The 25840-nt window shown below is 44.3% G+C and overlaps 1 protein-coding gene across 1 annotated transcript; it reads left to right on the top strand.

Annotated features, from left to right (window-relative positions):
• The first annotated feature begins 1032 nt into the window (after nt 1-1032).
• Nucleotides 1033-25840, top strand: BST1 (bone marrow stromal cell antigen 1). The gene is given in 12 exon segments (XM_028089978.2): nt 1033-1202; nt 3034-3092; nt 3095-3159; nt 4836-4971; nt 7918-7965; nt 7968-7999; nt 11103-11179; nt 11754-11846; nt 15787-15873; nt 19340-19399; nt 25598-25685; nt 25687-25840. Coding segments are annotated over 12 exon segments (945 nt in total). The 3' UTR covers nt 25717-25840.

Raw genomic sequence — 25840 nt, 5'->3', positions numbered from 1 at the left:
AGTGCTCGGCACATAATAGCAGCTCAATAAATATTAGGTTTTGTGGTTATTACTTCCTGAAAACAAAACCCACTCATCTTTGGTGGAAAAGAGGCCATCTGTCAAAGGTATCCGTTTGGGGCCAGAAAAATCTTTCTTTTGATGACTAAACTTTCCTCACCTATTCCCCAACTTCACCTCTGTGGGGGCTCCTTCCTCCTGGACTCTGACCAATTTTAGCCAAGAGCTAGTTTTGTTTTTTGAAGATTTTATTTATTTATTTGAGAGAGAGAATGAGATAGAGAGAGAGAGCATGAGACGGGGGAGGGTCAGAGGGAGAAGCAGACTCCCCGCTGAGCGGGGAGCCCGATGCGGGACTCGATCCCGGGGCTCCAGGATCATGACCTGAGCCGAAGGCAGTCGCTTAACCAACTGAGCCACCCAGGCGCCCAAGAGCTAGGTTTTTTGTTTGTTAGTTTGTCAAACTGGTGGTTGCCGTGTGTAGGTGGGTGGGGGATGGGTGAGATAACTGAAGAGGATTAAAAGGTACATAAAAGAAATGTTATAAAATAAGCAACGGAGATGAAAAGTACAGCATAGGGAACATAGTCAATATAATAACCTATGGTGACGTGTGGTGAGCATTGAGTAACGTATAGAACTGTCCAACCACTACGTTGTACACCTGAAACTCGTACAACACTGTGTGTTAATTATACTTCAATCAGAACAAAAACAAAAACATCTCAGTCCTTGGTTCACAGGACCTGTTGATCTCCGGGTTGTAAATTCGAGCCCCACCTTGGTACACCCAAGTAATCTCTACAGAGATTACTTAAAAATAAAATCTTAACAACAACAACAAAAAGCCAAGAGCCAGAATCTTATCGCCAGTGAAGTCCCAATCTTGGAACTGAAGCAGCTCGCAGAGGCAGAAAGCCAGGGGGTGTTGTTGGAGTGCAGGACTGCGCTGCGCCTCTGGAGGGAGTCACCTTAGTGCGGGATGAGAAGGGAGTCAGAAGGCACGGAGCTGGAGGGACAAAGTCGCCAGCGATGACAGCCCAGGGGCTCACGCCCTCGCCGCTGCTCCTGCTGCAGCTGGTCGCGGGCGCTGCCGGCGCTGGGGGCGCCCGGTGGCGCGGGGAGGGCACCACACCACATCAACAGAGCATCATCCTGGGCCGATGCGCGGAGTACGTCGCCCTCCTGAATCCAGACCAGCGGTGAGCTGGGCGGGGGAAGCGGGGAGGTCTAGAAGGGAGGAGGGTGTCGGGAGGGGCAGATGGAGACTAAAGGGTAGGGGTTGGAGGGAGTGGAGGATCTCGACCCGAGAGGTGTGCGCGGGGGAAGATGGGGCTTCTAAAGGTCCCGGGACCCAAGTGCAGAGGGTGAGAAGTCTAGGGGTGAGGAGAGTGTGTGTGTGTGTGTAAGTGAAGGAGGCTGTGGGCCGTCAACCTAGAGGCAAGGAGTACGTAGAGGTGAGTTTGGATGACAGCCAGCAAGTATATGCTTAGCCAGAATGGTCAGACCCGGGAAGGCTGACCTGGAAATTTGTGAATCCAGGGACTTCCGGAATTCAAATTTCAGATCCTCTGAAACCTAGAGGACTTTATGAGTTTGAGTCTCTCTTACCAGCACAGTGCTTCTTAACTAATTTTTGTTCCTTCTTTGGACCTACTTTTTCTGTTTTCATAATGTTTTTTTCTTGTGCCAGTTTTTTTCCTTTCTGATTCATTTCAGACAAATAAAAAGAGCAGAGAATAATATAAGGAACACCCATATTACCCACTGCCCCACACAAGAAATAAACAGTTACAAATGCCTTGGGAAATGTTTTTGGAAAGCTAGGATGGACTTGAAGAGTTGTGGCTGTCACCGGAGGGCATCCTGTCTGCCTCAGTGTCACCTAACGCAAAGAGTGACAGCGTGAGCTGCGTCAGCGAATAGATCAGCCCAAATCTTTTGGCATGAGCAAATGGTTTTTACTACTTTCAGCAAGTACGGAGACAGGGAGATAGTTCTTTTTTTTTTAAGATTTTATTTATTTGTTTGACAGAGAAAGAGAAAAAGTTCACAAGCAGGGGGAGAGGCAGAGGAAGAGGGAGAGGGAGAAGCAGACCTCCCACCGAGCATTGGGGCTTGATCCCAGGACCCTGGGATCATGACCTTAGCTGAAGGCAGCCGCTTAACCGACTGAGCCACCCAGGCGCCTCCAGGGAGATAGTTCTTAAAGCACTGACTCCTCTAACACAAAAGGTGGCTTCAGGTTGCCAGCCAGCAACATTTGGGTCAGTTGGTCCCTACAAATAAGAAGCTGGCCACGGGAACTTAGTAGAACTTTTATAATCTTTTGAGCATGGCATTCAAGGGGTTTGCTTAACTCCATAATTTCCCAAGAACGTCTGCTGCCCTCTTGAGTAACTGTGGGCATTTCCCAGGAACAGGGCAGTTCTACAGAACCTGTGAAGCTGACAAATGAACGTGCTGGAGAACAAGAGAGTGTATACCTTTTAACTTCTCACTGTGGTCCCTGATAACCTTAGCCCTAACTAACATTCGCAGGAGGCGAAACAGCTTTTCTCAACACCCAGCTCTCATTCCTGGTTTTACAAGGTCTCGTCCACTGGCCTGACCACACATGGCCCCAGGGAAAGTGGACCTTAAGTCTCAATGGAGAGGCCCCTGGAGTCGGGAGCCTGCCTGGTTTATTGGAATTGTCATCCTCCAGGAAAGTGCCTTTCCTGCTCATCTCTGGGAGCCCGGGACAAGACTCTCTTCCTTAGCTCTGAAAAATGTGTGTCGTACCATCTGAGAGCCATTTCCACTGTCAGATTTCCAAATCCATCACCTAGGTTTTTTTCTTCTCCTCTTCTAAATGGGGGTTGATGCACGAGACAGGAGAATTTGCTGTCCTTTTTGTGCCTCGTTCTGCAGAGTTGATAAATGGCAAAATTGTGTGGAAAGCTGTTGGAGTACTTAGAGAGAAATGGCAGTAATTCACAACATCTCATGATGTGGTTTGTTTTTCTTTTTTTAATGTGTGCTGCTGCATAGGGACAAGAACTGCACAGCTATCTGGGAAGCCTTTAAAGTGGTGCTGGACAAGGAGCCCTGTTCGTATTTCCCTCCGACTACGACCTTTTCATTAACCTCTCCAGACATTCCATTCCCAGAGACAAGGTAAAACATTCCTCTCCGTCTCTATAGAGATAGATGGTGCATGGGCCAGGTGTCTGTGACCCTGCGGGCACCTGTTGCAGTCTCCCCAAAAAATCAAGCAGCAAACTCACCTGAGGTCTCTGGTGGGAAGGCATCTTTGTCTTCAGTGGTAATTCTGGGTCTCCTGCCTGTCTGGGCAGAAGGAACTTTCCTAAATCAACAAGTCTGTGTGGGGAATCACTATGTTAAGACCTTGCCACAGCTTTCCCCTGGGCCTCTGCCCCTAGCCAATTCTGAATAATTTGTGTCCTAACTGGCCCCAAAGGCCTGAACTTTTGGGTGACTCAGAAGACCCTTAACCTCAGTATCCTCCCAGAAGACCAATCCCTCCTTTTAAGGGACCTGAAGGTTCTGTCTATTCAGTACCAGTTTCTTTAAGGAAACTACATGTCTGTGTTCTGAGTTCTAATAAAATGAAAACAAATGAGAAAATCTACATAAAATGCTTGCTTAGAACAATACCTTGAGTTTAAAGAAAGTCAGTTGCTTTGTTTTGTTTCTCGACAACATAATTCTTAACCCGATTTTTCATTGTGAATTCAGGTAACATTGATGTTTACAAAGGAAAAAATCTCAACATTGTTGTTTTAAATTTGTAAATGGAGCTGGAAGGTTCAGAGATATAATAGATTGAAAATAATGATTTTTAAGGATATGTTGCATTTTGCAACTTGCTGCCTCCTGCCAGTAAAAAGAGAAACCCTAAATGTTGTTCTCTTCTTTCATAGATTTTGGTGCTAGTTGATGAACTCAGTAAATAGTTACTTCCACATTTTGGACCTTGTGCTAAGGCTTGAGGATGCTTGCAATGGGGAACAAAACAGCCCCGACCCTTGAGAAGCTTCCAGTCTAGGCATAGCCCAGTTGGACCACTGAGGGTCTGATGAGATCATGGGAGGGTTATTGTTATTTATATTTACCGTTGTCTGAAAACACTGTAGCATTATAGTGGAAACTGTAAAGTACAGTATAAAAGTAACATTTTTTTTTAAAGATTTTATTTATTTATTTGACAGAGAGAGACACAGCGAGAGAGGGAACACAAGCAGGGGGAGTGGGAGAGGGAGAAGCAGGCTTCCCGCAGGGGCAGGGAGCCCGATGCGGGGCTCGATCCCAGGACCCTGGGACCACGACCCGAGCCGAAGGCAGATGCTTAACGACTGAGCCACCCAGGCGCCCCCAAAAGTAACATATTTCTGAGGCATTTTACACTCTCCAAAGTGCTTTTTGTGGTGATGTATCCTGAACACAGCTGTGGAAGAAGAGAAAGGGTTCAAGCTCCCCATTTTCCAGATGTGGAAACTGAGGCACAGGGCTATGACATGCCTTGCTCAGGATCACACATCTAGTGTATGACAGAGTGAGGATTCGAACCCACGTCCTTTGATCTCTTTTTAAATCCTGGGATAAATATATATATTTACTACTGAGAAAGTACTTTGTTAACCTGTGCATGACCCTTGGAACGATGGGAGGAGAGATCATGGCACTCTCTGAATGGATAAACAAAGACAAAGAAAAAGAAAGTTCGGTTGTTGTCAGAGAAGTCAGAGTTGAATAAATATGGACTGCCTGGCTGAAAAAAAAATCTGCTTTGATTTCATTTTCATGTTAATTTTGTGTTTGTTTTTCCTTAGTCCCTGTTCTGGGAAAACAACCACCTCCTTGTCACTAGCTATTCAGAGAATGCCCATCGCTTGATACCTCTGTGCAATGTTCTGTACAGGACGATTGGTGATTTTCTGAGCTGGTGTCGACAGGAAAATGCCTCCGGTAAGACTCCCGGACAAATCACAAGGAAAGTAAGAGCTCCTAGTTAAGTCAATACTGTGCATTTGCCATTTGTGCTAAATGCTTTCCTATGCATTTGTCTCATTTGATTCCCCCCAAAGACTCTGAGGTAGGTGGTAATAATAATAATTAATGATAACAATAACAGAGAGAAAGCACTTATCTTTTGCTGGGTACTCTTTAAGCATAATTGATACATATTAACTAATTTAATCTCTGCAGCAGCACCAAGGGATAGGTCCTCTCCTAATCTCTGTTGTGATAAATAAGGAAACTGAGGCACAGCAAGGTTAAGAAACTTCCTGAGGAGTGAACAGCTCGGAAGCGGCAGAGTCAGACTGTCTGACTCCAGAGCACGTGCTCCCAGCCCTGCCCGACCTGGCCTCACGATTCTCATGTTCCAGAAGGGGAAACTGAAGTTTGGGGAGGTTAAATCAGTTGACGGAGTTGAGCCAGGAGTTAATCTTCTTCAGATGAATTCTGAAGCCTGTGCTCTTAAATGCCACTCCAAGTACCAGAAGATATTTTGCGATTAAAATCACAGTGAAAGTCACAAGGGCTGGCCTGGTTGTAATAAAAACTCTCCTCATGCATCCAAACACATCCTTCTGAGAGCTGGAGCTAGAGCAGTTGCCATCCTCAGCGGGCTTATAGCTTTGTGAGGGGCATTTCCTTCCATGCTGTGCTCTGATGCAGGAAAGCCCAGGTCCTAAGCAGTAGCACAGACACCAGCCTAGACCAGGGTATCTGGGAAGCTTCCCAGCAGCTCTTGGTTTTCAATGAGTCTTGAAGGGTGAGCAGGAGAGGAGGTAGGAGGAGGTATTCCCTTCATGAAAACTGGAGATTCTTCCTGCCTGGGTATTGGAATCACTTTAAAAGTTAGCCTAAGGTCATTTCTGTGTATTGTCCTCCATTCATTCATTTATCCAACTAGAAGTGCCTACTCTGTGCCTCTAGGCAGTGGGAACACAGCAGAGAATAAAACAGGAAAATAATACCCCATCCTTACATTATAGATGGGGAGATAAGACAAGACACAGGTGAGTCAAACAGTCTGCCCTAAGATTACATGGGCTACAGAGAGAAACAAAACAGGAAAGAGGGTAGGAAGTGCTGGAAGGGGAAGGAAGAGGGAGGACAGTGTTGCAGGTTTACATTAGTGTCCAGAGAAAGCCTTGCTGAGCGGCTATTTGAGCAAAGATCTGAAGGAGTTGAGGAAGAGAATTTCCTGAGAGCGGGAACAGCCAGTGCAAAGGCCCTGAGGTGGAAGTATGTCTGGAATATTTAAGGAACAGCAAGGACAGCAGCAAGTAAAGAGCAAAGTAGTAGGCGATGAGGCCAGAGGAATAAAGGAGGGCCAGACGGCACGGGGCTTTCACTGGGAGGGAAATGGGAAAATTTCAGGGTCCAGGTCAATGGACGTGGCCGTTCATCCAATAGACAGTGACCGGGAAGTCTGTTTGATTATCCTGCAGCACGGATGTGTGGAGTGTGAGAAAAAGAATGTGAAGGAAGGGAGAGTATGGTATAATCACAAATATTCGGTTGTTGTCCCCAGGTCCTGACACACAGCTCCTAAGACCCTGGGAATATGAAGAGTAATAAGAATGTCTTTTGTGTGATAATGACATGACTAGTGGTTGGAGGTTCCTAGATAGCTTCACATGGGGGCTGGTCACCAGAAAGACCAAGGAAAACCGGATTAGAGCCTGTGAGCTTTTGGCCCCATCCCTGTCCTCCAGGAAGGAAAGAGGGGCTGGAGATTGAGTTAATCATCAAGGCCATGATTTACTCAATCATGTCTGCCTAATGAAATCTACGGGGTGGGGTTCAGAGGGCCTCTGAGTTGGTGAACACTGGGAAGGTGGGAGAATGATCGGCCCTGAGGGGGCATGGAAACTCCCCATATTTCCCTTCAGAAGTACACATTTTGCCCTGTTTGGTTCTCTCTGGAAGGACTTGTCAATGAGTACTTTCTCCTTTTTTATAGAGTAAATGGGGGAGCAATCCCATTATATGCCTGCTGAATTCTGTCATTAGAATTTTAATTTTATATTTATTTATTTATTAAAGATTTTATTTATTTATTTGAGAGAGACAGAGAGCACAAGCAGGGAGAGCAGCAGAGGGAGAGGGAGAAGCAGGCTCCCCACTGAGCAGCGAGCCTGATGTGGGCCTTGATCCTAGGACCTTGAGATCATGACCTGAGCCAAAGGCAGACGCTTAACCGACTGAACCACCCAGGCACCCCTGTCATTAGAATTTTTATAAAATGTAATACCTTTTAACACTTTATATATTTTAAATGTCATAAAATTTCTGTTTTCTGGTTAAAGACTATCACTGTCTTGGTGTTTTGTTGTATTTACTTCTAAGACCGGGTCTAACTGGAGAAGGCACTTCACTCAACAGAGCAAAGACTTTTTTTTTTTAAGATTTTATTTATTTATTTGACAGAGAGAGAGACAGTGAGAGCAGGAACACAAGCAGGGGTAGTGGGAGAGGTTCAAGAAGCAGGCTTCTTGCCGAGCAAGGAGCCTGATGCGGGACTTGATCCCAGGACCCTGGGATCATGACCTGAGCCGAAGGCAGACACTTAATGACTGAGCCACCCAGGCGCCCGACTTTTTTTTTTTTAAATCACTTCACTGAACCCTCAGTAAAGAAAAAGCCGAGCTAACATGCTGACGCTTGGTGGTTGGCAGCCAACTGCTTGGGTCTCTGCCTTCCTCACATTTGTGCAAAGCAGAATGACACCTGTCTTCCTATCACAGATTGGGTTCTTTGTGGGTCAGGTAGGCAGAACTGTGAACATCAAACTTGTAAACACAGGCTAAATAGATTTTGTGGAGTCAGCAAATGTTTTAAATCAATTCTTCTCTGATAAAATGTTTGAAATGAAACAATGTCTGTCTATTTTCCCCTTAGGACTTGATTACCAGTCCTGCCCTCCATCAGAAGATTGTGAAAACAACCCGTGGATTCTTTCTGGAAAAGGGCGTCTGTGCAGGTGAGCTTGGGAAGGCCGGCTGGGAGGCTAGCACATGTGGGACCCATGAACATAAGACAGGGGTTCAGAGACGGGGCCATCGGGTCATGACTTAATGTCTCTGAGCCTCTCTTTGTGTCCACGTTTGCCACATTATGATTCACTCCGTCTGCTCCATAAAGGTGTGAGGACTTAGGTAGCCTAAATACTTAGCACAGCAAGCAAACACATTCAGTGAATGTTGGTATAGATGAGGATATTAAATAGTCGCTATACTATCATGTTGTGGCTGCTCTCAGTATTTCGAATCAATGCGATTTTGATTGCTATGTAAAATGGGGTGACCCCTGTTTTATGTGAGACCTTGGGACACCTGAGATCCAGCTGTTGGGGTCAGAAATGTCCCCAAGCCTGCTATTCATGATAGAGGAGGTGATAGGAGGTGGATGGTGACAGGTGAGGGGAAGATAAACTGGAGACACAGAAATGGCCCCTTACCGAAGGTCTATTCCTCAGAGAATACTGCCACCAGAGATGATGACAGTCTATTAAATGTTAGCTGTATTGACTCGGAGGCCAGTGGACTTTAGGGTCCTGCCACCCACCACCAGCAGCTCCCTCTCAGGGCTGTCCATGTCCCTTTTTGTCCCATCCTGGATCCCTGGGTGTCCACTGGGTCCCTTGTTGATCAGAGTGAGATGACTGGTTAAATCCTCCTCCACGCTGCAGTTTGGAGCAGGACAGAGGGCCGGCACCAGGCAGAAGGCACTGTTTATTGCTGAGCTCTCCTGCTGATCCCATGGGAGCACCGCATTTACGCTCACTACCCGTTGGCTCCATTTCCAGTGGATATTCCACTCAGTGAGCACCGGGCTGCTAGAGCCCCTCATGGAGGCTATGGGGGCATCATCACCTGAATGTGGGATCATAGCTGCAACTCAGGGGCACATTAGGAGCCCTTAGAATGTGCTGGATAGTCTGTGCACAAGGAGAGGTAGTTGAGTGTGAGGAGAGGGTCGGAACTGTAGCAGAGAATATTCAATACATGTTGATAATTATTATTTTGTTTTATTTTTATTTATTTTTTAATGATTTTTAAAATGTATTTATTTTAGAGAGAAAGAGAGAGAGAGAGCATGCACACAAGTGGGGGCAGGGGCAGAGGGTGAGAATCTCAAGCAGACTCTGTACTGAGCACCGGGAGCCTGGCACAGGGCTCGATCCCACGACCCTGAGATCATGACCTGAGCTGAAACCAAGAGTCGGATGCTTAACTGACTAAGCCACCCAGGTGTCCCAATAATTATTATTTTATTTTATTTATTTATTTATTTTTTATTTTTTAAAGATTTTATTTATTCATTTGAGACACAGAGATACAGAGAGAGAGTGAGAGCATGAGCAGGGGGAGAGGCAGAGGGAGAGGGGGAAACAGGCTCCCTGCTGAGCCAGGAGCCCGATGTAGGTCTTGATCCCAGGACCCTGGGATCATGACCTGAGCTGAAGGCAGATGCTTAACCATCTGAGCCACCCAGGTACCCCAATAATTATTATTTTAAATGATTTAATCTTTACAACAATCCTATGAGGTCAGGGACCCTTATGACCCCTGTTTTACAGATAGGAAAAATGAGGCATAAAGAGATCAAGAAACTTAAGCAGACTTATTTTTTTTTATTTATGTATTTTCTTTCTATTCAACTTATTAAGCAGCCTTATTCCAGAGCAAATAAGTGGAGGAGCCAGACAACAAATTTTTCAACCACTACATCATATAGCCTCATTGTATCTGCTGCATTTTTTTTTTTTTTTCATTTTTTTTTCCTTACCAATGTGGTAGCTGCTCAGGATAAAAAAGTGACAAATAATAGAAAATACAGATAAGAAAATTAATCATGTATATGCCTGTTGCCTGAAGGCAACCCCTTCAGCATTATGGTCACCAGACCTTGGCATTTGTGGATTTGACCATGACCGTTAGCACTGACTATTTGGAACCCTGAGACATGCATGACACTCACGTCTCAAGTGTATTGTTGCTTTGCTGCCGCTGGCATTGGGCATCACTAAGTCCAGTCATGGCTTTCTCAGTGCCACCTGCCTTCCCAGCCCCCCACCTCACTCCAGTATAAATCTTTTATCAGGGAAATTGTATGTTCTAGTAGTATTCTGAAATGGAGATTTGGGAACTTCGCTGGACCTATCTCTTCCTTGGGAATTTTGGGGGGTGACTAAGGTTCCCAGACTTTTGTCTGGGAATTATTTTTAACATAGTAGAGCACCTGCTCTATCTTCCTAATATTGCACTTTGCTTTACATATACATACTTCCTCTCTGTTTGCAAATCTTTTGCACAGTTTTATTAATGGCGGGCTAATATTTCAGACACTTACGTACTATCAGTTACTTGCCATTCCTTTGTTGTTGACTATTTTAGATGGCTTACAAACAATGCTGCAGTACACACCTTTGTGCACAATGCTTGTGATGGTCCTTGGAGCTGTTTACAAAATGTCTGGTTCATCTTCTGCATACATGGTTTGCATTCCCCTGCCTTGTTGACGTTACTTGCTTGTGACTTGCCAATGAGATGTGAGAGGGAGTGTGTATGATTTCCGGGTGGAAATGTCTCAGAACTAGTCTGTGATTTGCACTGTCCCCTTCTCCCTTCCCTGACAATCAATGACTTTGCAGATATGGACTCTTCATCAGCTTATGTCCCAGAGCAAGGACATAGGGGACAAAACCCCAGTGGACTTGTGATAAAGATGTAGAGTGAGCATGAAATAAATCTTTGTTGTTTAAAGCCACTGTGATTTTGAGGTTGTTTGGCAGCATACTTTAGTGTATTCCAGCTGATACAATGCTGGAAACTGATCATTTCACATGGTTTTCCTAGAGTAGATTCCCAGCTATGGAATCACAGAGTCTATGAGTTTTTGACATTTCAAAGCAATCTGCTTTCCAAGAGATGCCATTTGCCTCCCTACCAGCTGTATGAAATATCAAATTTAGTACATCTTTGCTCACACTGAGGAATGTCAATTTATAAAAAAAATTGCTCATTTCATAGCTGAAAAATGACATGTGTTAACTTAATCAAAATACTTGTTTCTTCTTACAGTATTCAAAGGACAGTTCTGGGGTGATCTATGTCATGCTGAATGGTTCAAAGCCATCAGGAGCCTATCCTGTTAAAGGGTAAGAACACCAGCATAAACAAATGCAACAAAGAACGCCAAGATGTTTATTTAGTTTTTTCAAATGGAAGCTTAAGAAAGCTGTCTTAATCACCAGCATAAGGCTTCCTTTTTTAAGTTCAGGTAAAGCAAAGACAATTGAATGACTGGAGGTCAGAGCCATGTCTATACATCTCTGTCATAATAGCTGATGAATGCATGAATGAAATAAATAACCTAAAAATAAAAGCCAAAAATACCCCCACAGAACACCCTGAAAGCTTTCCAACAAAAGTAATGTGTAAATCAACTAACAGTGAAATGGGAAAAGTATCCTATTGCTTTAGGACTTTAAGAAATGTTGGGGCACCTGGGTGGCTCAGTCAGCTAAGCGTCCAACTCTTGATTTCGGCTCAGGTCATGATCTCAGGGTCGTGAGATCGAGTCCAGCATCTGGCTCCCCACTCAGCGTGGAGTCTACTTGAGATTCTTTCTCTCCCTCTTCTTTTGCCCCTCCCCCTGCTTGCATGCTTGTGCTCTCTCAGTAAATAAATAAATAAAAATCTTTTTTAACAAGTGTCTTTCCTCTTTCTCAGTTTTTTTACAGATTTTGAAATTCCCTATTTCCAGAAGGATAAAATCACACGAATTGAGATCTGGGTTATGCATGAAATCAGAAGACCGGAAGTGTAAGTCAAGGTATTACTGATGATGGTAATTGTACAAACACACTTCTCTTGAATATGATATAATCAAGCCCGTTTTACATTTTCATTTTTGGGGAAACAACAGTGTTCTCTGTTTCTAATGTCATGGGTAAAGAAAGACAAAGTCTTGACTTTTTGGAAATGCCACTAAGCAGTCCTGAGCCCAGAGAGAGGACCTCCTTTATTCAGTACTATTCTCAGCCAAGGAAAATGGTGTTCCTTTCTGAGCTACCTGGGCAGCACTGGATAGGAAAATTCCTTCTGCATTTGTGTGGGTCAAAGCCAGTTTTTCCCCCAGTTGTTTGAAAGCCCCCACCAGGAGTTCTCAGAATTGACCCAAGGACTATGTAATGAAGACTTTATTCTCAGAGAACAACCATTTCCACAACTGGGTCTCAGATAACGGGCCAAGGAAACTGTTAAGATCCATATTTTCTGGGGCACCTGGGTGGCTCAGTCGTTAAGCATCTGGCCTTCAGCTCAGGTCATGGTCCCAGGGTCCTGGGATCGAGCCCCGCATCGGGCTCCCTGCTCCACGGGAGGCCTGCTTCTCCCTCTCCCACTCCCCCTGCTTGTGTTCCCTCTCTTGCTGTCTCTCTGTCAAATAAATAAAATCTTTTAAAAAAAAATCCATATTTTCTGGAAAACCACTTGAGTTTGTATAAATGCAAGTCTGACCTCATTCTTTTTTTTAATTTTTTTAAATTTTTTTATTGTTATGTTAATCACCATATATTACATCATTTGTTTTTGATGTAGTGTTCCATGATTCATTGTTTGTGCATAACACCCAGTGCTGCATGCAGAACGTGCCCTCTTTAATACCCATCACCAGGCTAACCCATCCCCCCACCCTCCTCCCCTCTAGAACCCTCAGTTTGTTTTTCAGAGTCCATCCTCTCTCATGGTTCGTCTCCCCCTCTGACTTACTCCCCTTCATTCTTCCTCTCCTGCTATCTTCTTCTTTTTCTTTTTCCTTAAAATATGTTGCGTTATTTGTTTCAGAGGTACAGATCTGTGATTCAACAGTCTTGCATAATTCACAGCGCTCACCGTAGCACATACCCTCCCCAATGTCTATCACCCAGCCACCCCATCCCTCCCACCCCCAACCACTCCAGTAACACTCAGTTTGTTCCTGAGATTAAGAATTCCTCATATCAGTGAGGTAATATGATACATGTCTTTCTCTGATTGACTTATTTCATTCTTCTCATCGGTGTGGAGCATTGCTGTTGAAGACGGAAGTAAGAAACGTAAACCCAGATGATTCAGAGACAAGCCAAGAAGGCCCAGCCTGGTTCAGGTACAGCCACATCAGGCTTTAGAGGCCAGCTGGGGCCTTGCTCTTCAGAGCATTGTTGAAAAGTATTGCCAGGGGCACCTGGGTGGCTCAGTCATTAAACGCCTGCCTTCGGTTCAGGTCATGATCCCAGGTTCCTCGGATCGAGCCCCACATCGGGCTCTCTGCTCGGCGGGAAGCCTGCTTCTCCCTCTCCCACTCCCCCTGCTTGTGTTCCCTCTCTCACTGTCTCTCTCTCTGTCAAATAAATAAATAAAATATTAAAAAAAAAGAAAAGTATTGCCAACCCCAATGAGTGTGTTCTGGGAGAATCTTTGCAACTTCCCCATTTCAGGCCCCTAGAGTCCTCTAAGACTCACCATATAATGAGGGATTATTTTTTCCTGTCTCTTAAACAAGAGATTAAATTTGCAAATGACTTACTACATAGTAATACCAGGATCTGCATTTCTCTTCCCGGAAGACAAATTATACTTATGTTGCATAAAAAACAGTGTATATTATTTTTCTTATTTCTGTGGGAATTTGCTCTTTGTCTAGAAATTGTGCGTGCTTGTTGTTTTAACGTTTCTACCAGAGACAGCTTGCCCTTTGAACCTATCTTTAGTGAGATAAGGAAATTGCAATTCAATGTTATCTTAGACCAACACTTCTGCTACAGGCAAGTTGATAAAAGGGCCCAGAGCATGTGGTTGTACGTTAGTGCCAGAGGGGAGTTACGAATCATGAGCTAAGGAAGTGAGGGTCTTGAACTGCTCAGATTTTAGGGGAAAAAAAAAAAAAAAACAACTTATAGACAAAGAGCTAAAAACAATATGGCTGATACCTGATTGTGGTTAGCATTGTTTTAGCTGCCATTATAAAAAAAAAATAGTAAAATAATCCATTGACCTCTATATATCCACATGTCCTGAAACCTCCATATCACTGCTTTCTAAAAATCCTCAGTCGTGAGCTTGTCCTGGAGAAGGACTTCATCCCAGATTTTGGCTAGGTTCTAAAACATGATGTCACTTAACCCCTTGCCCTCATCAGTCCTGTAATGCCTAGAATTCCATTTCATTTGTGGAAACTTCCTCCAGTCACTCATTTCCACTCTGTGTACTTCCTCTCTATTAGTGTTACAGTGGGGAGGCTGTTTCTCTTTTCATTCCGGGTAAACCGAGGCACGGCTGCCGGTGATATGAATGCCATGCCTACTTGCCGTAGCTGGCGGTATTGTATCCGTGCTGTTTGCCCCTGCTGAATTATGGCCACAGGAGGGCAGGACTCCCAGTGGAGGAGAGTGTGGGGAAATGAACGCTCACACGGTAATGGGGTGGGCAGCCGAGGGTGCAATTTGGCACTGCCTCTTGTTGGAAAAGAAACAACAGGCCCAATTAATAATGTAACCTTGTGTATCAAATCTACTTCCATAACAACAAAAAAGTAACAGTGGGTCCCAAATGGAGTCAGTTCTCCCCACAATAGCAAACCAAGTTTCAACCTCTCCCAGAAATGTGACCTTTCAACAGTCAATCTGAAATTTCCTGATCAGCCACAGTGAGGTCATCGGCACACTAAATCCTTGCCTCTCCCTTCCCCCCAAAGAGAAGATGACCTGGCCTGAAATAATCCTTTCTTTTCTTTTGCTAATAACTTCCTTGTCACACCCTCCTAAGGATACAAAGCCTTACATTTGCAAAGACTTCTCAGAGCGCTTGCCTGTTTACTAGAAGGGATGCCGGTCTATTCCTGAATCGTTGAATAAAGCCAGTTAGATTTTCAGATTTACTCAGTTGAATTTTTGTGCTTTGACGCTATCAAGGAGCCTTAAATTGCATTCAAAACCTTAGTGCCAAAAACCTACTTCCAGGAATTTATGCTAAGGAAACAAAGAATTAAAGGATGTGTTTGAAAATGAAGCTCCAACAAGGTTAGTTTTAGTGTGACATCAAAATATAGGAATCAAACTTGATCATCAACAAGAGGGGACGGGTTTTATGAATCATGTTCTGATTATGTAAGGGAGACCATGCAGGAATTTAAAAATAACGGCAGAGACGTATATAGAAGTACACTTGTGCCAAAGCAGAATACGAAATGCATCGGACAGCAGAAGCCTATTATAGTTTAAAAGTCTCGTGGGAATGAATGTATTTCAAACGTTTAGAAGGATATACACCAAAATGTTAGCAGCACTTGGCCCTAGTGATAAGCGATTGGGGTGATTTCTTTTTCCTTGTGTTTATTTGCATTTTTTGCTAATTTTTGACTTGTATGTTCTTGTTTTCATTTAAAGCCTAACCTGACACACACTGTAGGGTGAGCACGTTGGCAGCACTGTGCGGGCCTGGGGCGCATCACTGAGGTGCGTTGCGGGGGGCGGGGGCGGCGCACTGCGCATGCGCCAGCCCAGGCCCTCCCAGTGCGCTGGACCCGCAAATTTTGGAGCTCAGCGCACGGTCTCCTGGGGTACCGCGGGTTCCCCACAAGCGGCAGTTTTGGGGTTACTTTCGGGTATTTCCTCAGAGAGGAGAATAACCCGAGAAGCACGTGGCCGTGGGAAATTTTAATGCACCCCGAAACAGCTTCCTTTTTTCCTCCTCCTTTAATTATATTTATGTTTTTATATTTTAGGGAGTCCTGTGGAGAAGGCACTGTGAAAATCCTGGAAGAGAGACTGAAGAAAATGGGTTTTCAGTACAGCTATATTAACGATCACCTGTAGGTGGTATATCATAATCAGTGTGCAATTTCAAAGGTGGAGCAGTGATTTTGGAGGGCACGGAGCTGTTGAATGTGTTCTGCTAGGATCAGCTCTAAGGGCCACAGGATTGTGCCTTCTGGGCTGTCACTGGGTGTGAGGGCTGGGAGTCCCTTCTGGCCAGGGCTCTGCCTGGGTCCCACCTAACTTTTGTCCAGAGTCCTCTTTAAAAGATGCTACAAAGACAAATAGAAACCCTTTTTCATTTGTGCATGTCCTGCTTCCCCTCCCTTGCTTCTGGCAGATGAGTAACGTGGAAACAGGCACTGTGGTCCCTGCATCTTTGGATGCCACGGATCCTTGCCCAAGATAGGTGCTAGGGTGTGTTTGTTTGAGATTCTCACAGAGAAATGCATCTTAACAGTAGACCAATAGGAAAATAATACCAGCTACCATTGATGGAGCACATTTTGGGCTAAGTACTTTATGTACTTATAATCAGGTGTTACCTGCAGGCTTTCCTGATTCTTGGAAATTTAAGATTTTATTTATTTTGGAGAGAGAGCGCGCATGTGTGCAAGTGGGGGCGAGGGGCAGAAGGAGACGGAGAATCTCAAGCAGACTCCATGCTGAGTGAGGAGCTCCACGCTGGGCTCCATCTCATGACCCTGAGATCACCACCTGAGCTGAAACCAAGAGTCACACCCTCAGCCACCCCAGTGCCCCTGATTCTTGGAAATTTAGATAAGTTAGGCTGAATCCCTAAGTACCATTGAAAACCCTCCCCTGCACTGGGAACTCCTTACCTTGCTGCTTCCTGCTTTTCTCCGCCTCAATGCCTAAGTCTGCAGCCCTGCTTGGTTCCTCAGGGTGGAGGTACAACATTGCAAGGACTTGGTCACCTTCGTGAAAATTCGTGGGTACAGCAGAGTGGAAGTTCCATCTGCAGTCTTGTGCAGCCCCCATGACCATCCAGCTGGCTCTGCCGCACTATGCCTTCTCATGAGCTCTGTGGGCTGGATAATCCTCCCAGCTGAGCAAAGCCCACTGGAAATATGGGTTGCTCCCCCGTTTTGCCAGACAAAGCCCCTCGAAGCTGTTTTCCACAGCTTGATGTTGTACCAGTGTAATGCTCTGTTACTGTTAATGCTCCCAGGAAGCTCAAAAGTGAGGTGTTACCACCCTCTATTAAAAATAAAACAAAGCAGGCGCCTGGGTGGCTCAGTTGGTTAAGTGTTTGCCTTCGGCTCAGGCCACGATCTCAGGGTCCTGGGATCGAGTCCCACATCGGGCTCCCTGCTCCACAGGAAGCCTGCTTCTCCCTCTCCCACTCCCCCTGCTTGTATTCTCTCTCTCTCTGTCAAATAAATAAATAAAAATCTTAAAAAAAAAAAAAAGACAAACCAAATACTGTTTTTGGAAACTATAGACCATGTACAGGAAAATGCACCAACCATAAGTACACAGTTGGATGAATTTTCCCAAGTTCAACACACAACAACATAACCAGCAGCTCAGAGTCTCCCCTCATCCTCCCTTTCAGCCTTCCTGCCTGCCCACAACACTAACCTCTCTCTAGACTTGTCTTAGATTCCTTGTGTCTGTTATTAAGCTTTATATAAATATTCCTTTTCTGTAGATGGGTAAATTAAGGGTCAGAGAGATTAAATAAGTTTTCCAAGGTCACCACTCAGTGACAGAGCTGAGTTTTGAATCCAGCATTGTATGACTTTGAAGGGTGCTCTTTTCTTTCTACTCTAGGACCCTTCCTTTCTTAAAGCACCAGGTTATATTTTATTTTTTAAGACTTTATTCAAATTCCAGTTAGTTAACATACAGTGCAATATTAGTTTGAGGCGAACAGTATAGTGATTCCACATTTCAGTACAACACCCGATGCTCATCACAACAAGAAAGCACCAGATTTTCATAAATTTGCCTTAAAAGGCAGGTCTTTGCTAAAGCAGCTCAATGATGGAGAAAATTGTGCCTAAAAATTCCACATTTAGGATCACTTTACTTTGGCCCAGGAACTCCCTTGAGGAGGCTATCTTTGTAAGTCGTCAGGCCACGTGTGGTGACCCAAGCCAGAGCTCAAGGTGTCCTTCCCCACTCATGGCTGTCCTAGGGGACTCAGCCTGCTTTCACTTGCTCTAGTGTTGTCCCCACCTGCACTGCCCTTCGGGGCTCTTCCCTTGCAAGCCCGGCTCAGCTCTCCTTCTCCCACTTCTTTACTGCCCATTGGGCGCCGGTGTTCAGCTGGGATTTTGTATTGTTCCTGGGAGTGCAGAGGAGATAAGGAAAGGTTTACCATGGGAGAGGGACCAAGGTTAACACACCAACCTCCTCCCCTAACAACCTCTTGCCCCACACAATTCAAGTGACATGGTCCTCTGTCCTGTGGCTGTCAGTTCTCTCCAAGATTCTTGCACATTTTGGCCAGCTCTTATCTTTTCAGAGCCTTTCTTGCCTCCTGGTTGATTTCTGTGAGCTCTGTACTGAGCCAGACTCCATGAACTCAATGACTTTGGGGGTCAGGGGCAGAAAACAGCAACAACAAACTATTCTCATAACGAATATCTGCGTAGTATAGACTCTACCGGAGAGTAGGCAAGTCCTGGGGAGCAGTAAAGCGAACAACGCATTTCCTGTTTTTCCAAAGTCCCTTCCAGCACCTGGCCAGGAGAAAGCGACTGTTGACCTGCCTCCTCCTTAGTGCTCAGTGTGCCGCAGCTACCTGGCTCCTCTCTCTCTTCTGCTTTCCCTGCCCTCCTGGGACTCTGCATCTCCTCCCTCTACTGGGTAGCTTCTTTGCTGAAGCCTGGGCACTCGCCATCACCCATGTGCTTCAAGTCCAACTTTCTGGCCAAAGACCTCATCAGGAGGATTTTCCAAGCAAGCCTGTCCATCCTTACAGAAGTGGTTCCATGCTTGGGCTCTGGTGTGAGCCTGCAAGGTTCAAGTTCAGCTCCACAACGGCTACTGTGTGTACTTGGACAAGTGACTCTGATAGCTTTCTCAGCTCTAAATTGGAGATGGTAATACCCGCTCCATTTGGTTGTTGAGAAGATTCAAAGACATGGTCTGTGTAAACATAATCAGATTTCTTGGTACATAGTAAGTGCTCAATAAATGCTAGCCAATATTTCTTAAAAGAAATAGTTTGTGTGGGAGCACCTGGGTGGCTCAGTTGGTTAAGTGTCTGCCTTCGGCTTGGGTCATGATCCCAGGGTCCTGGGATCGAGCCCTTCATCGGGCTCCTTGCTCAGTGGGAAGCCTGCTTCTCCCTCTGCCTGCCGCTCCCCCTGCTTGTGCTCTCTCAAATAAATAAATAAATAAAGTCTTTAAAAGAAAAAAAGAAATAGTTTGTGTGTTTTTCAAGGTCAGAGACTTTGTATCCCCAGTACTTTGTAGGCACACCATAAAATGTTTGATGAGTGAGAGTCATTTAAATAATCCCTTAAATATTCTCTTTTCATTCCGTAGACCAGTGAAGCTCTTCAAGTGCGTGGACCACAGCACCCATCCTGACTGTGCTTTGAATTCGTAAGTAAATGTCTGACCCAACCTCCTTGCTTCCCCGATAACCAAGGCCTTACCATTGACAGAATGCCGATGAACTGCAGTATGATTTAACACCCACGCCCTAAAATAATCTGGCTGCTGAGTAAGGTTTGTGCTTCTGCGCTTCTCAGTCTCTCTGAGCTGCTAGGTCGGTGCAGGTTTGGAGACCATATGCCCAAGTGGGCTGACCTCCTGCTGAGTTGGCAGAGCAGAGCCTGTCATGCTGCAGTGGGTGGGCATATGGTGGGTGCTCCCTAAGGTCCATAGGATCCATTCTTCCATCTACAAGGGGAAGAATATTAATCAGGGCTGCATGCCAGACACTGTGCTGTGTGTATTACGTAGAGTATTTTGTTCATGTTTATAACTAGTCCATTAGAGACAGACAGACAGAGAAAGAGAGAGAAGGAAGGAATATGCAGTCACCTACTGGAAGCAGCCTGGTCATCGCCCCCCTGGAATACTGAGCGGGTCCTAATGAGTCTCCTTGCTTCCAGTTTGTCCCATCCCTCATGGCTTCTTTGCAACCCAGATGCTAGAGTCAGCCTTTTATTTTAACTGTTTATTAGGGAAACTTCCAAACATACACATAGAGTGTAGTTCTTAAACCACTGAGTCCTGTGACTCGTCTGCTCACAACTCTGCAGTCGGTCCCGCTTCCCTCTCAGAGTCAGAGCCAAACAGCCTGCCCTGACCCATTTCTCTCCATCTTCTTTCCTGCTCCTTTCCCCTTTCTGCGCCTCAGCCACCGTGGCCTCCTGGAACACGCCAGGCATGTTCTTGCCCCTGGGCCTTTGCCTGCACTGTTCATTCTGCCTGGAAGTCCTTCCCCTAGCTATTCGTGTGGCTAACTCTCCCACCGACTGTATTAGCTCCTACCTCGCCTCTGTGAAGTTATGGTGACCTCAGTATTTGAAATTACAGCCTGCACCGTAGATGCCTCTGTGAAACCCCTCATGGTGTCCTATATTACCTTTTCATAGTGTTTCTCGTCTTCCAACTTCTTTGCTCAATAAGTTTATTCTTTACTGCCTGTCTCCCACATGTTAGAACGTAAGCCCCAGAAAGACAAGAACTTTTACCTGTTTTGTTCAGTGATGGATGTGTCCCAGGAGATTAGCATGTAGCCTGCAACCGGGTAGGTGCTTAGGAATGAAGGAATGAATAAATGAATGAGTGAATGAACAAATGATTGGTTTCTACTCTGAGGAGGCATTTGGATTTGAGACAAAGAGTGTCTCAATTCGGCCAGGCAGTCGAAAGGAATGACAAATGTCCTACAGGAGTTGGAGACGGGTCTGGTGGTATATATATTGTATATATATATTCCAGATTTTGATTGCAAGAAACGGAAACCAATGGCTCACTTAGGTGGAGAAAGCACAGAATAAGGTTGTTGAGAGGATTTAATAGGTAGGCAATCCAGTGAGCTGAGGACTTCAAAAAGCCCGGAGAGGTAGATATCCATAGTGTTACAGCATAACTTAGGTCTTTATGATTTTACTCCTTGTCTCCTTAAGCCATCTGTCAACTTTATACAGATAGAGATCATACCCATGGCACCCTACACGGCCATTCCTGAAACAGGCAGGTGGTGCCACCCTGGCCCCCTGTGCCTCAGTTTACCTCCTGTACTGCAGGAGGTGTCAGGTGAATGAGGGTGTCTCTCCCTACCTGTCGCCAAAACTTTCCGGGGACTTCCGGCGTGTCAGGCTTCCAGCCCGGCAGTCCCGGAGTCATCCTCTTGTTTCTTGCCAGGAAGGTGGGCAACTCGATCCCCGTCAGTGATGCCGAAGGGGTGAAGTGATCTCTTGAAGTCACTCAGGACTGGCTAGAGCCAGAAACAGAACCCAAGTTTGTGTGTCAAGTCCTTGCTTTCCCCACCAAACCACACTGCCTCAAAACGTCACTGTGGCTCACAGCACAGCGGATAAGGAAGGGATTTAAAGTACCTGATCTGCTCTTTACTTTGGGCATTCTTCCAGCGATTGTTGAAAAGATTTATGTATGACAGTTCTTCCCCCATTCCACTGAATGTCAAGAAGAAAACCCTCTTTCTTTCTTTCTTTTTTTTTTTTTTTTAAAGATTTTACTTATTTATTTGACAGAGAAAGACACAGCCAGAGAGAGAACACAAGCAGGGGGGGTGGGAGAGGGAGAAGCAGGCTTCCCGCTGAGCAGGGAGCCCGATGCGGGGCTCGATCGCAGGACTCCCGGGATCATGACCTGAGCCGAAGGCAGACGCTTAACGACTGAGCCACCCAGGTGCCCCAAGAAGAAAACCCTCTTTCACTCTTTGCCAGGTTTTCTTCCACTTTCTTTGCCCTGGAAGGAATTTTACTGATCTCTTTTTTAAACAACTTAGCTAAGAATATTGATGGATGATTTGCAGGAGATGATCCCCAAGTGGCAAATATGGAGAATGATTTCATCTTTCTAGTAACAATGAGATACAAATTTAATGAGGTGCAATTTTCACCTCAACATCTTGGACATACCTTAGCCAAAAATAGCGAAAAAATATTTTAAAAATTATTACTCAATGCTTGATGCTATTGCAAGTTTATAAATCGCTTTGGGAGCACAATTTGACAATATGTATCAGAAATTATAAAAATATTCACAATCTTTGGCCTAAGTCAGACCTTAGGGTACTTCTTGTACCCTCTTCTAAAGAAACGATTCAGAATGCGAGTGCAGCCTATATGCTCAAAGATGTTTATCAAAGCATTCTTTATAATACTGAATCCAAAGTGTAAGCATTGGGAGATGGACCTAGATATCCAATGAGAAGTGAGTGGTTACATCGAAGGATTACATTTACTGGATGGAATATAATGTAGATATTGTATATGGATTATATTTCCATAAAATTGGGGTGGGGGACAGGGGTAGGAATAATCATACAGCAATGGAAAAATTCTCATGAACAATTCAAGTGAAAAATATGTAGAAAACAAACTTAAAGGCTTATAGGCTCTAGTTTTGGCCAAAAATTCAGTACCATGATAATCTACCGGATTGGCGAGGATATGAGAAAACAGAAGTACTTACGTTATTAAAATAAGGACTCACTTTGTCAGTCAGGGTCAAGGAGAAACATCAAATCTCTTATCTTGGTCTGAATTCTCTGTCCAAAATGAGTTGTCCCTCCTCCCCCCAACACACCCCAGGACACAGAAGTGGGAATTCTAAGCTCCACTTGCTTAGGGATAATGGAGTAAAGGACTTTTAATCTGCAAAGGTTTAGAATGGAACAAACAGCTGTTTATATAAGTCCAACTCATGTTATTAATAGTTCTGTGGTAAGTTTAGGAACAACTTACATTTTTTGGTATTTAATTTATTTGCAACATTTTACAGAATTTAACATATAAAAATAGCTGTTGGAATAGCCCTGTGATTCCAAACATATCAGATTGGGATTTTTTTTGTTGAAAGTTATATTTCAATAACATAAGTACTTAGATTTTACTAAATTTTTAGCCATGCTCTACCAACTGAGCCAGCCAGGCACCCCCCTAGGTTTTTAAATAGAAAAATATGATTCATAAATAGAGAAATGTATGGGGAAATAAAGTTTTTGAATTTATAAGTTTAATAGCTAGAATTAATTTTTTTAAGCCAAAGTAATTGCAAATAGTGTCTTTTTCTTTGCATGAAAGCTGCCCTCAAGCACAACCTCATATAAGCAGTTTATGTTAAAATGTGACAAGTAAAGGCCTAGAACATGAACCCAGTCATGAAAAGCAAAGGAAAACAAAACTGTATGTTTCTATTTGTGCATGATAATGGACAGCAATGATGAAATAGGTCTAAGGACATGAACTCCAAATTGCTCTAAGTGATTACTTTTAGGAAAGGGAGCGAGAACTGGAAAAGGATGGAGACACTCAGTATAACTGTATTTTGTTCTGTAATATTTTATTTTTCGAAAAGAATAAGCATAGGTATGCCTGGATGGCTCAGTTTGTTAGTGTCCAACTCTTGATTTCAGCTCAGGTCATGATCTCAGTGTTGTAAGATGGAGCCCTGTGTTGGGCTCCGTGCTCAGGAGGGAGTGTGCTCTCTTCTCCCTCTCCTTCTGCACCTCCATGCTCTCTCTCTAAAATAAATAAATAAATAAATATTTAAAAAATCCTTTTTAAAAAGAATAAGCATAACTATACCTTATATTCGTTAATTATCTTAAAGCAAAAAAAAAATCAGTTTTGAGTAAACCAAGTCTTGAGATTATCTGAATCAGAAGTGCAATTGTAGAAAATGTCCAGCAGGAGGAGCCCTAGTACAAATGTGTGGGCTGCTTAAGATTCTTATTTTATTTAAGATTTTATTTATTTATTTGAGAGAGAGAAAGAGAGAGAGAGAGAGCATGGGGGCGGGGAGGAGTAGAGGGAGAAGCAGACTCCCCGCTAAGCAGGGAGCCCAACATGGGGCTGGATCCCAGGACCTTGAGACCATGACCTGAACCAAAGGCAGCCTCTTAATGGGCTGAGCCACCCAGGTGCCCCTCCTTTATTTTGTTTTTATTTGAGTGTAGTTGACACACAATGTTACATTAGTTTCCAGTGTACAACATAGTCGTTCAACAGGTTTATATATTATGCTGTGCTCACAAGTGTAGCTACTATCTGTTAACAAATAAGTCTATTACAGTATCTTTTTTTTTTTTTAAAGATTTTATTTATTTGACAGAGAGAGACACAGTGAGAGAGGGGACACAGGCAGGGGGAGTGGGAGAGGGAAAAGCAGGCTTCCCGCTGAGCAGGGAGCCTGATGCGGGACTCGATCCCAGGACCCTGGGATCATGACCTGAGCCGAAGGCAGATGCTTAATGACTGAGCCACCCAGGCGCCCAAGTCTGTTATGGTATCATTGACTATATGCCCTATGCTGTGCCTTTATTTTCTTGTGACTTTTTCATGCCCTAACTGGAAGCCTGTATCTTCCACCCCCTGCATCCATTTTGCCCATCCTCCCTCCCATCTGGCAACCATCAGTTTGTTCTCTGTATTTACAGGTCTGATTCCACTTTTTATTTGTTTTTTTCTTTTAGATTTTACATATGAGTGAATCATATGGTATTTGTCTTTCTTAGTCTGACTTATTTAACTTAGGATAAGACCGTCTAGGTCCATCTCTGTTGTTGCAAATGATAAAAAAAAAAAAATCTCATCCCTTTTTATGGCTGTGTAATATTCCTGTGTGTGTCTGTTTGTGTGTGTGTACCACATCCTCCTTATCCATTTGTCTATGAATGGACATTTAGGTTGTTTCTCTAACTTGGCAATTGTAAATAATGCTGCAATAATCATTAGCAAAAAAAGGGTGACCAGCAATCAAATGGAGTCCAAAACCATGGGATAAATTTCCAAGCCAACGTTAGATTGTTTCATGATTTTAAAAAATGTATCTTTTAATTGGTTTTGAAAATTCAGTAATTTCCGTTTTAAAAAGTCCAGTCAGTGGTCAGACTCTATTTGCTATGGTCAGAGTCCATTTTTTTGGCCAGGCCTCTCTTGGTGTCTTAACGTCAAGATAGGTTTTTCCTTACTAGTTAAACTCCAGTGATACAATGTCCATCAGTACGGAGGTTGGCTAGCTTTATGGTATATCCATACAGTAAGAATTCATCCATGAGAAAGAATGAAGTAACTAATATGTTCAATAAGGATATATGTCCAAAATCTGATGTTGAAAAAGGTTGCAGATTTCATTTGTGCTTGTAAAAGGGTGTGTGAAGCTGTGTGTAGGTGTGTGCACAACGTAAACATAGGTGTCCTTCCTCGAAAGCCAACTCAAACCGTCAACAATAATTCTCTGTGGAAAGCAAGAATGGGGAGTCTATGGAGCGCCTGGGTGGCTCAGTCGGTGAAGCGTCTGCCTTTGGCTCGGGTCATGATCCCAGGACCCTGGGATCAAGCCCCACATTGGGATCCCCGCTCAGCAGGGAGTCTGCTTCTCCCTCTCCTCCTCCCCCCACTCATGCTTGCTCTCTCTCTTTATAAATAAATAAAATCTTAGGGAAAAAAAAGAATGGGGAGTCTAAGGCACTTTTACTTTTCACTTTATACTTTCTGTACTATTTCATTTTTTTGCAGTGTGCGTGTATGCATATTTTTGAAAGTAGGCGCCAGACACCAATACTGAAATTTTCTTTATTTCCTTTTTGATTTGCAGGGCAGCAGCATCTACTCAAAGAGAAGTCCCACCTCTCTGGGCAGAACATGGTGCCAGCCATATCATTCCTTTCTTAGGAAGGAATTCCAGTGGCTCTGGCTTCAGCTGTTCAAATGTAACTGGAAACTCCTCTGTGCAGCCCTAACCATCCACCAGCCCTGAAGCCTGCCCTTTGCACATTCATCATTCTTGTTCTGTGCATACCAGGTGATTCCACTGTCTAATGAAGCTTCCTGCTGGGAA

The sequence above is a fragment of the Eumetopias jubatus genome, unplaced genomic scaffold, assembly GCF_037043125.1.
Source record: "Eumetopias jubatus isolate StellerSeaLion01/CBP00866 unplaced genomic scaffold, mEumJub1_p1.0 scaffold_2, whole genome shotgun sequence".
Classification (NCBI taxonomy): domain Eukaryota; kingdom Metazoa; phylum Chordata; class Mammalia; order Carnivora; family Otariidae; genus Eumetopias; species Eumetopias jubatus.
This window is presented reverse-complemented; position numbering and strand designations above follow the sequence as displayed.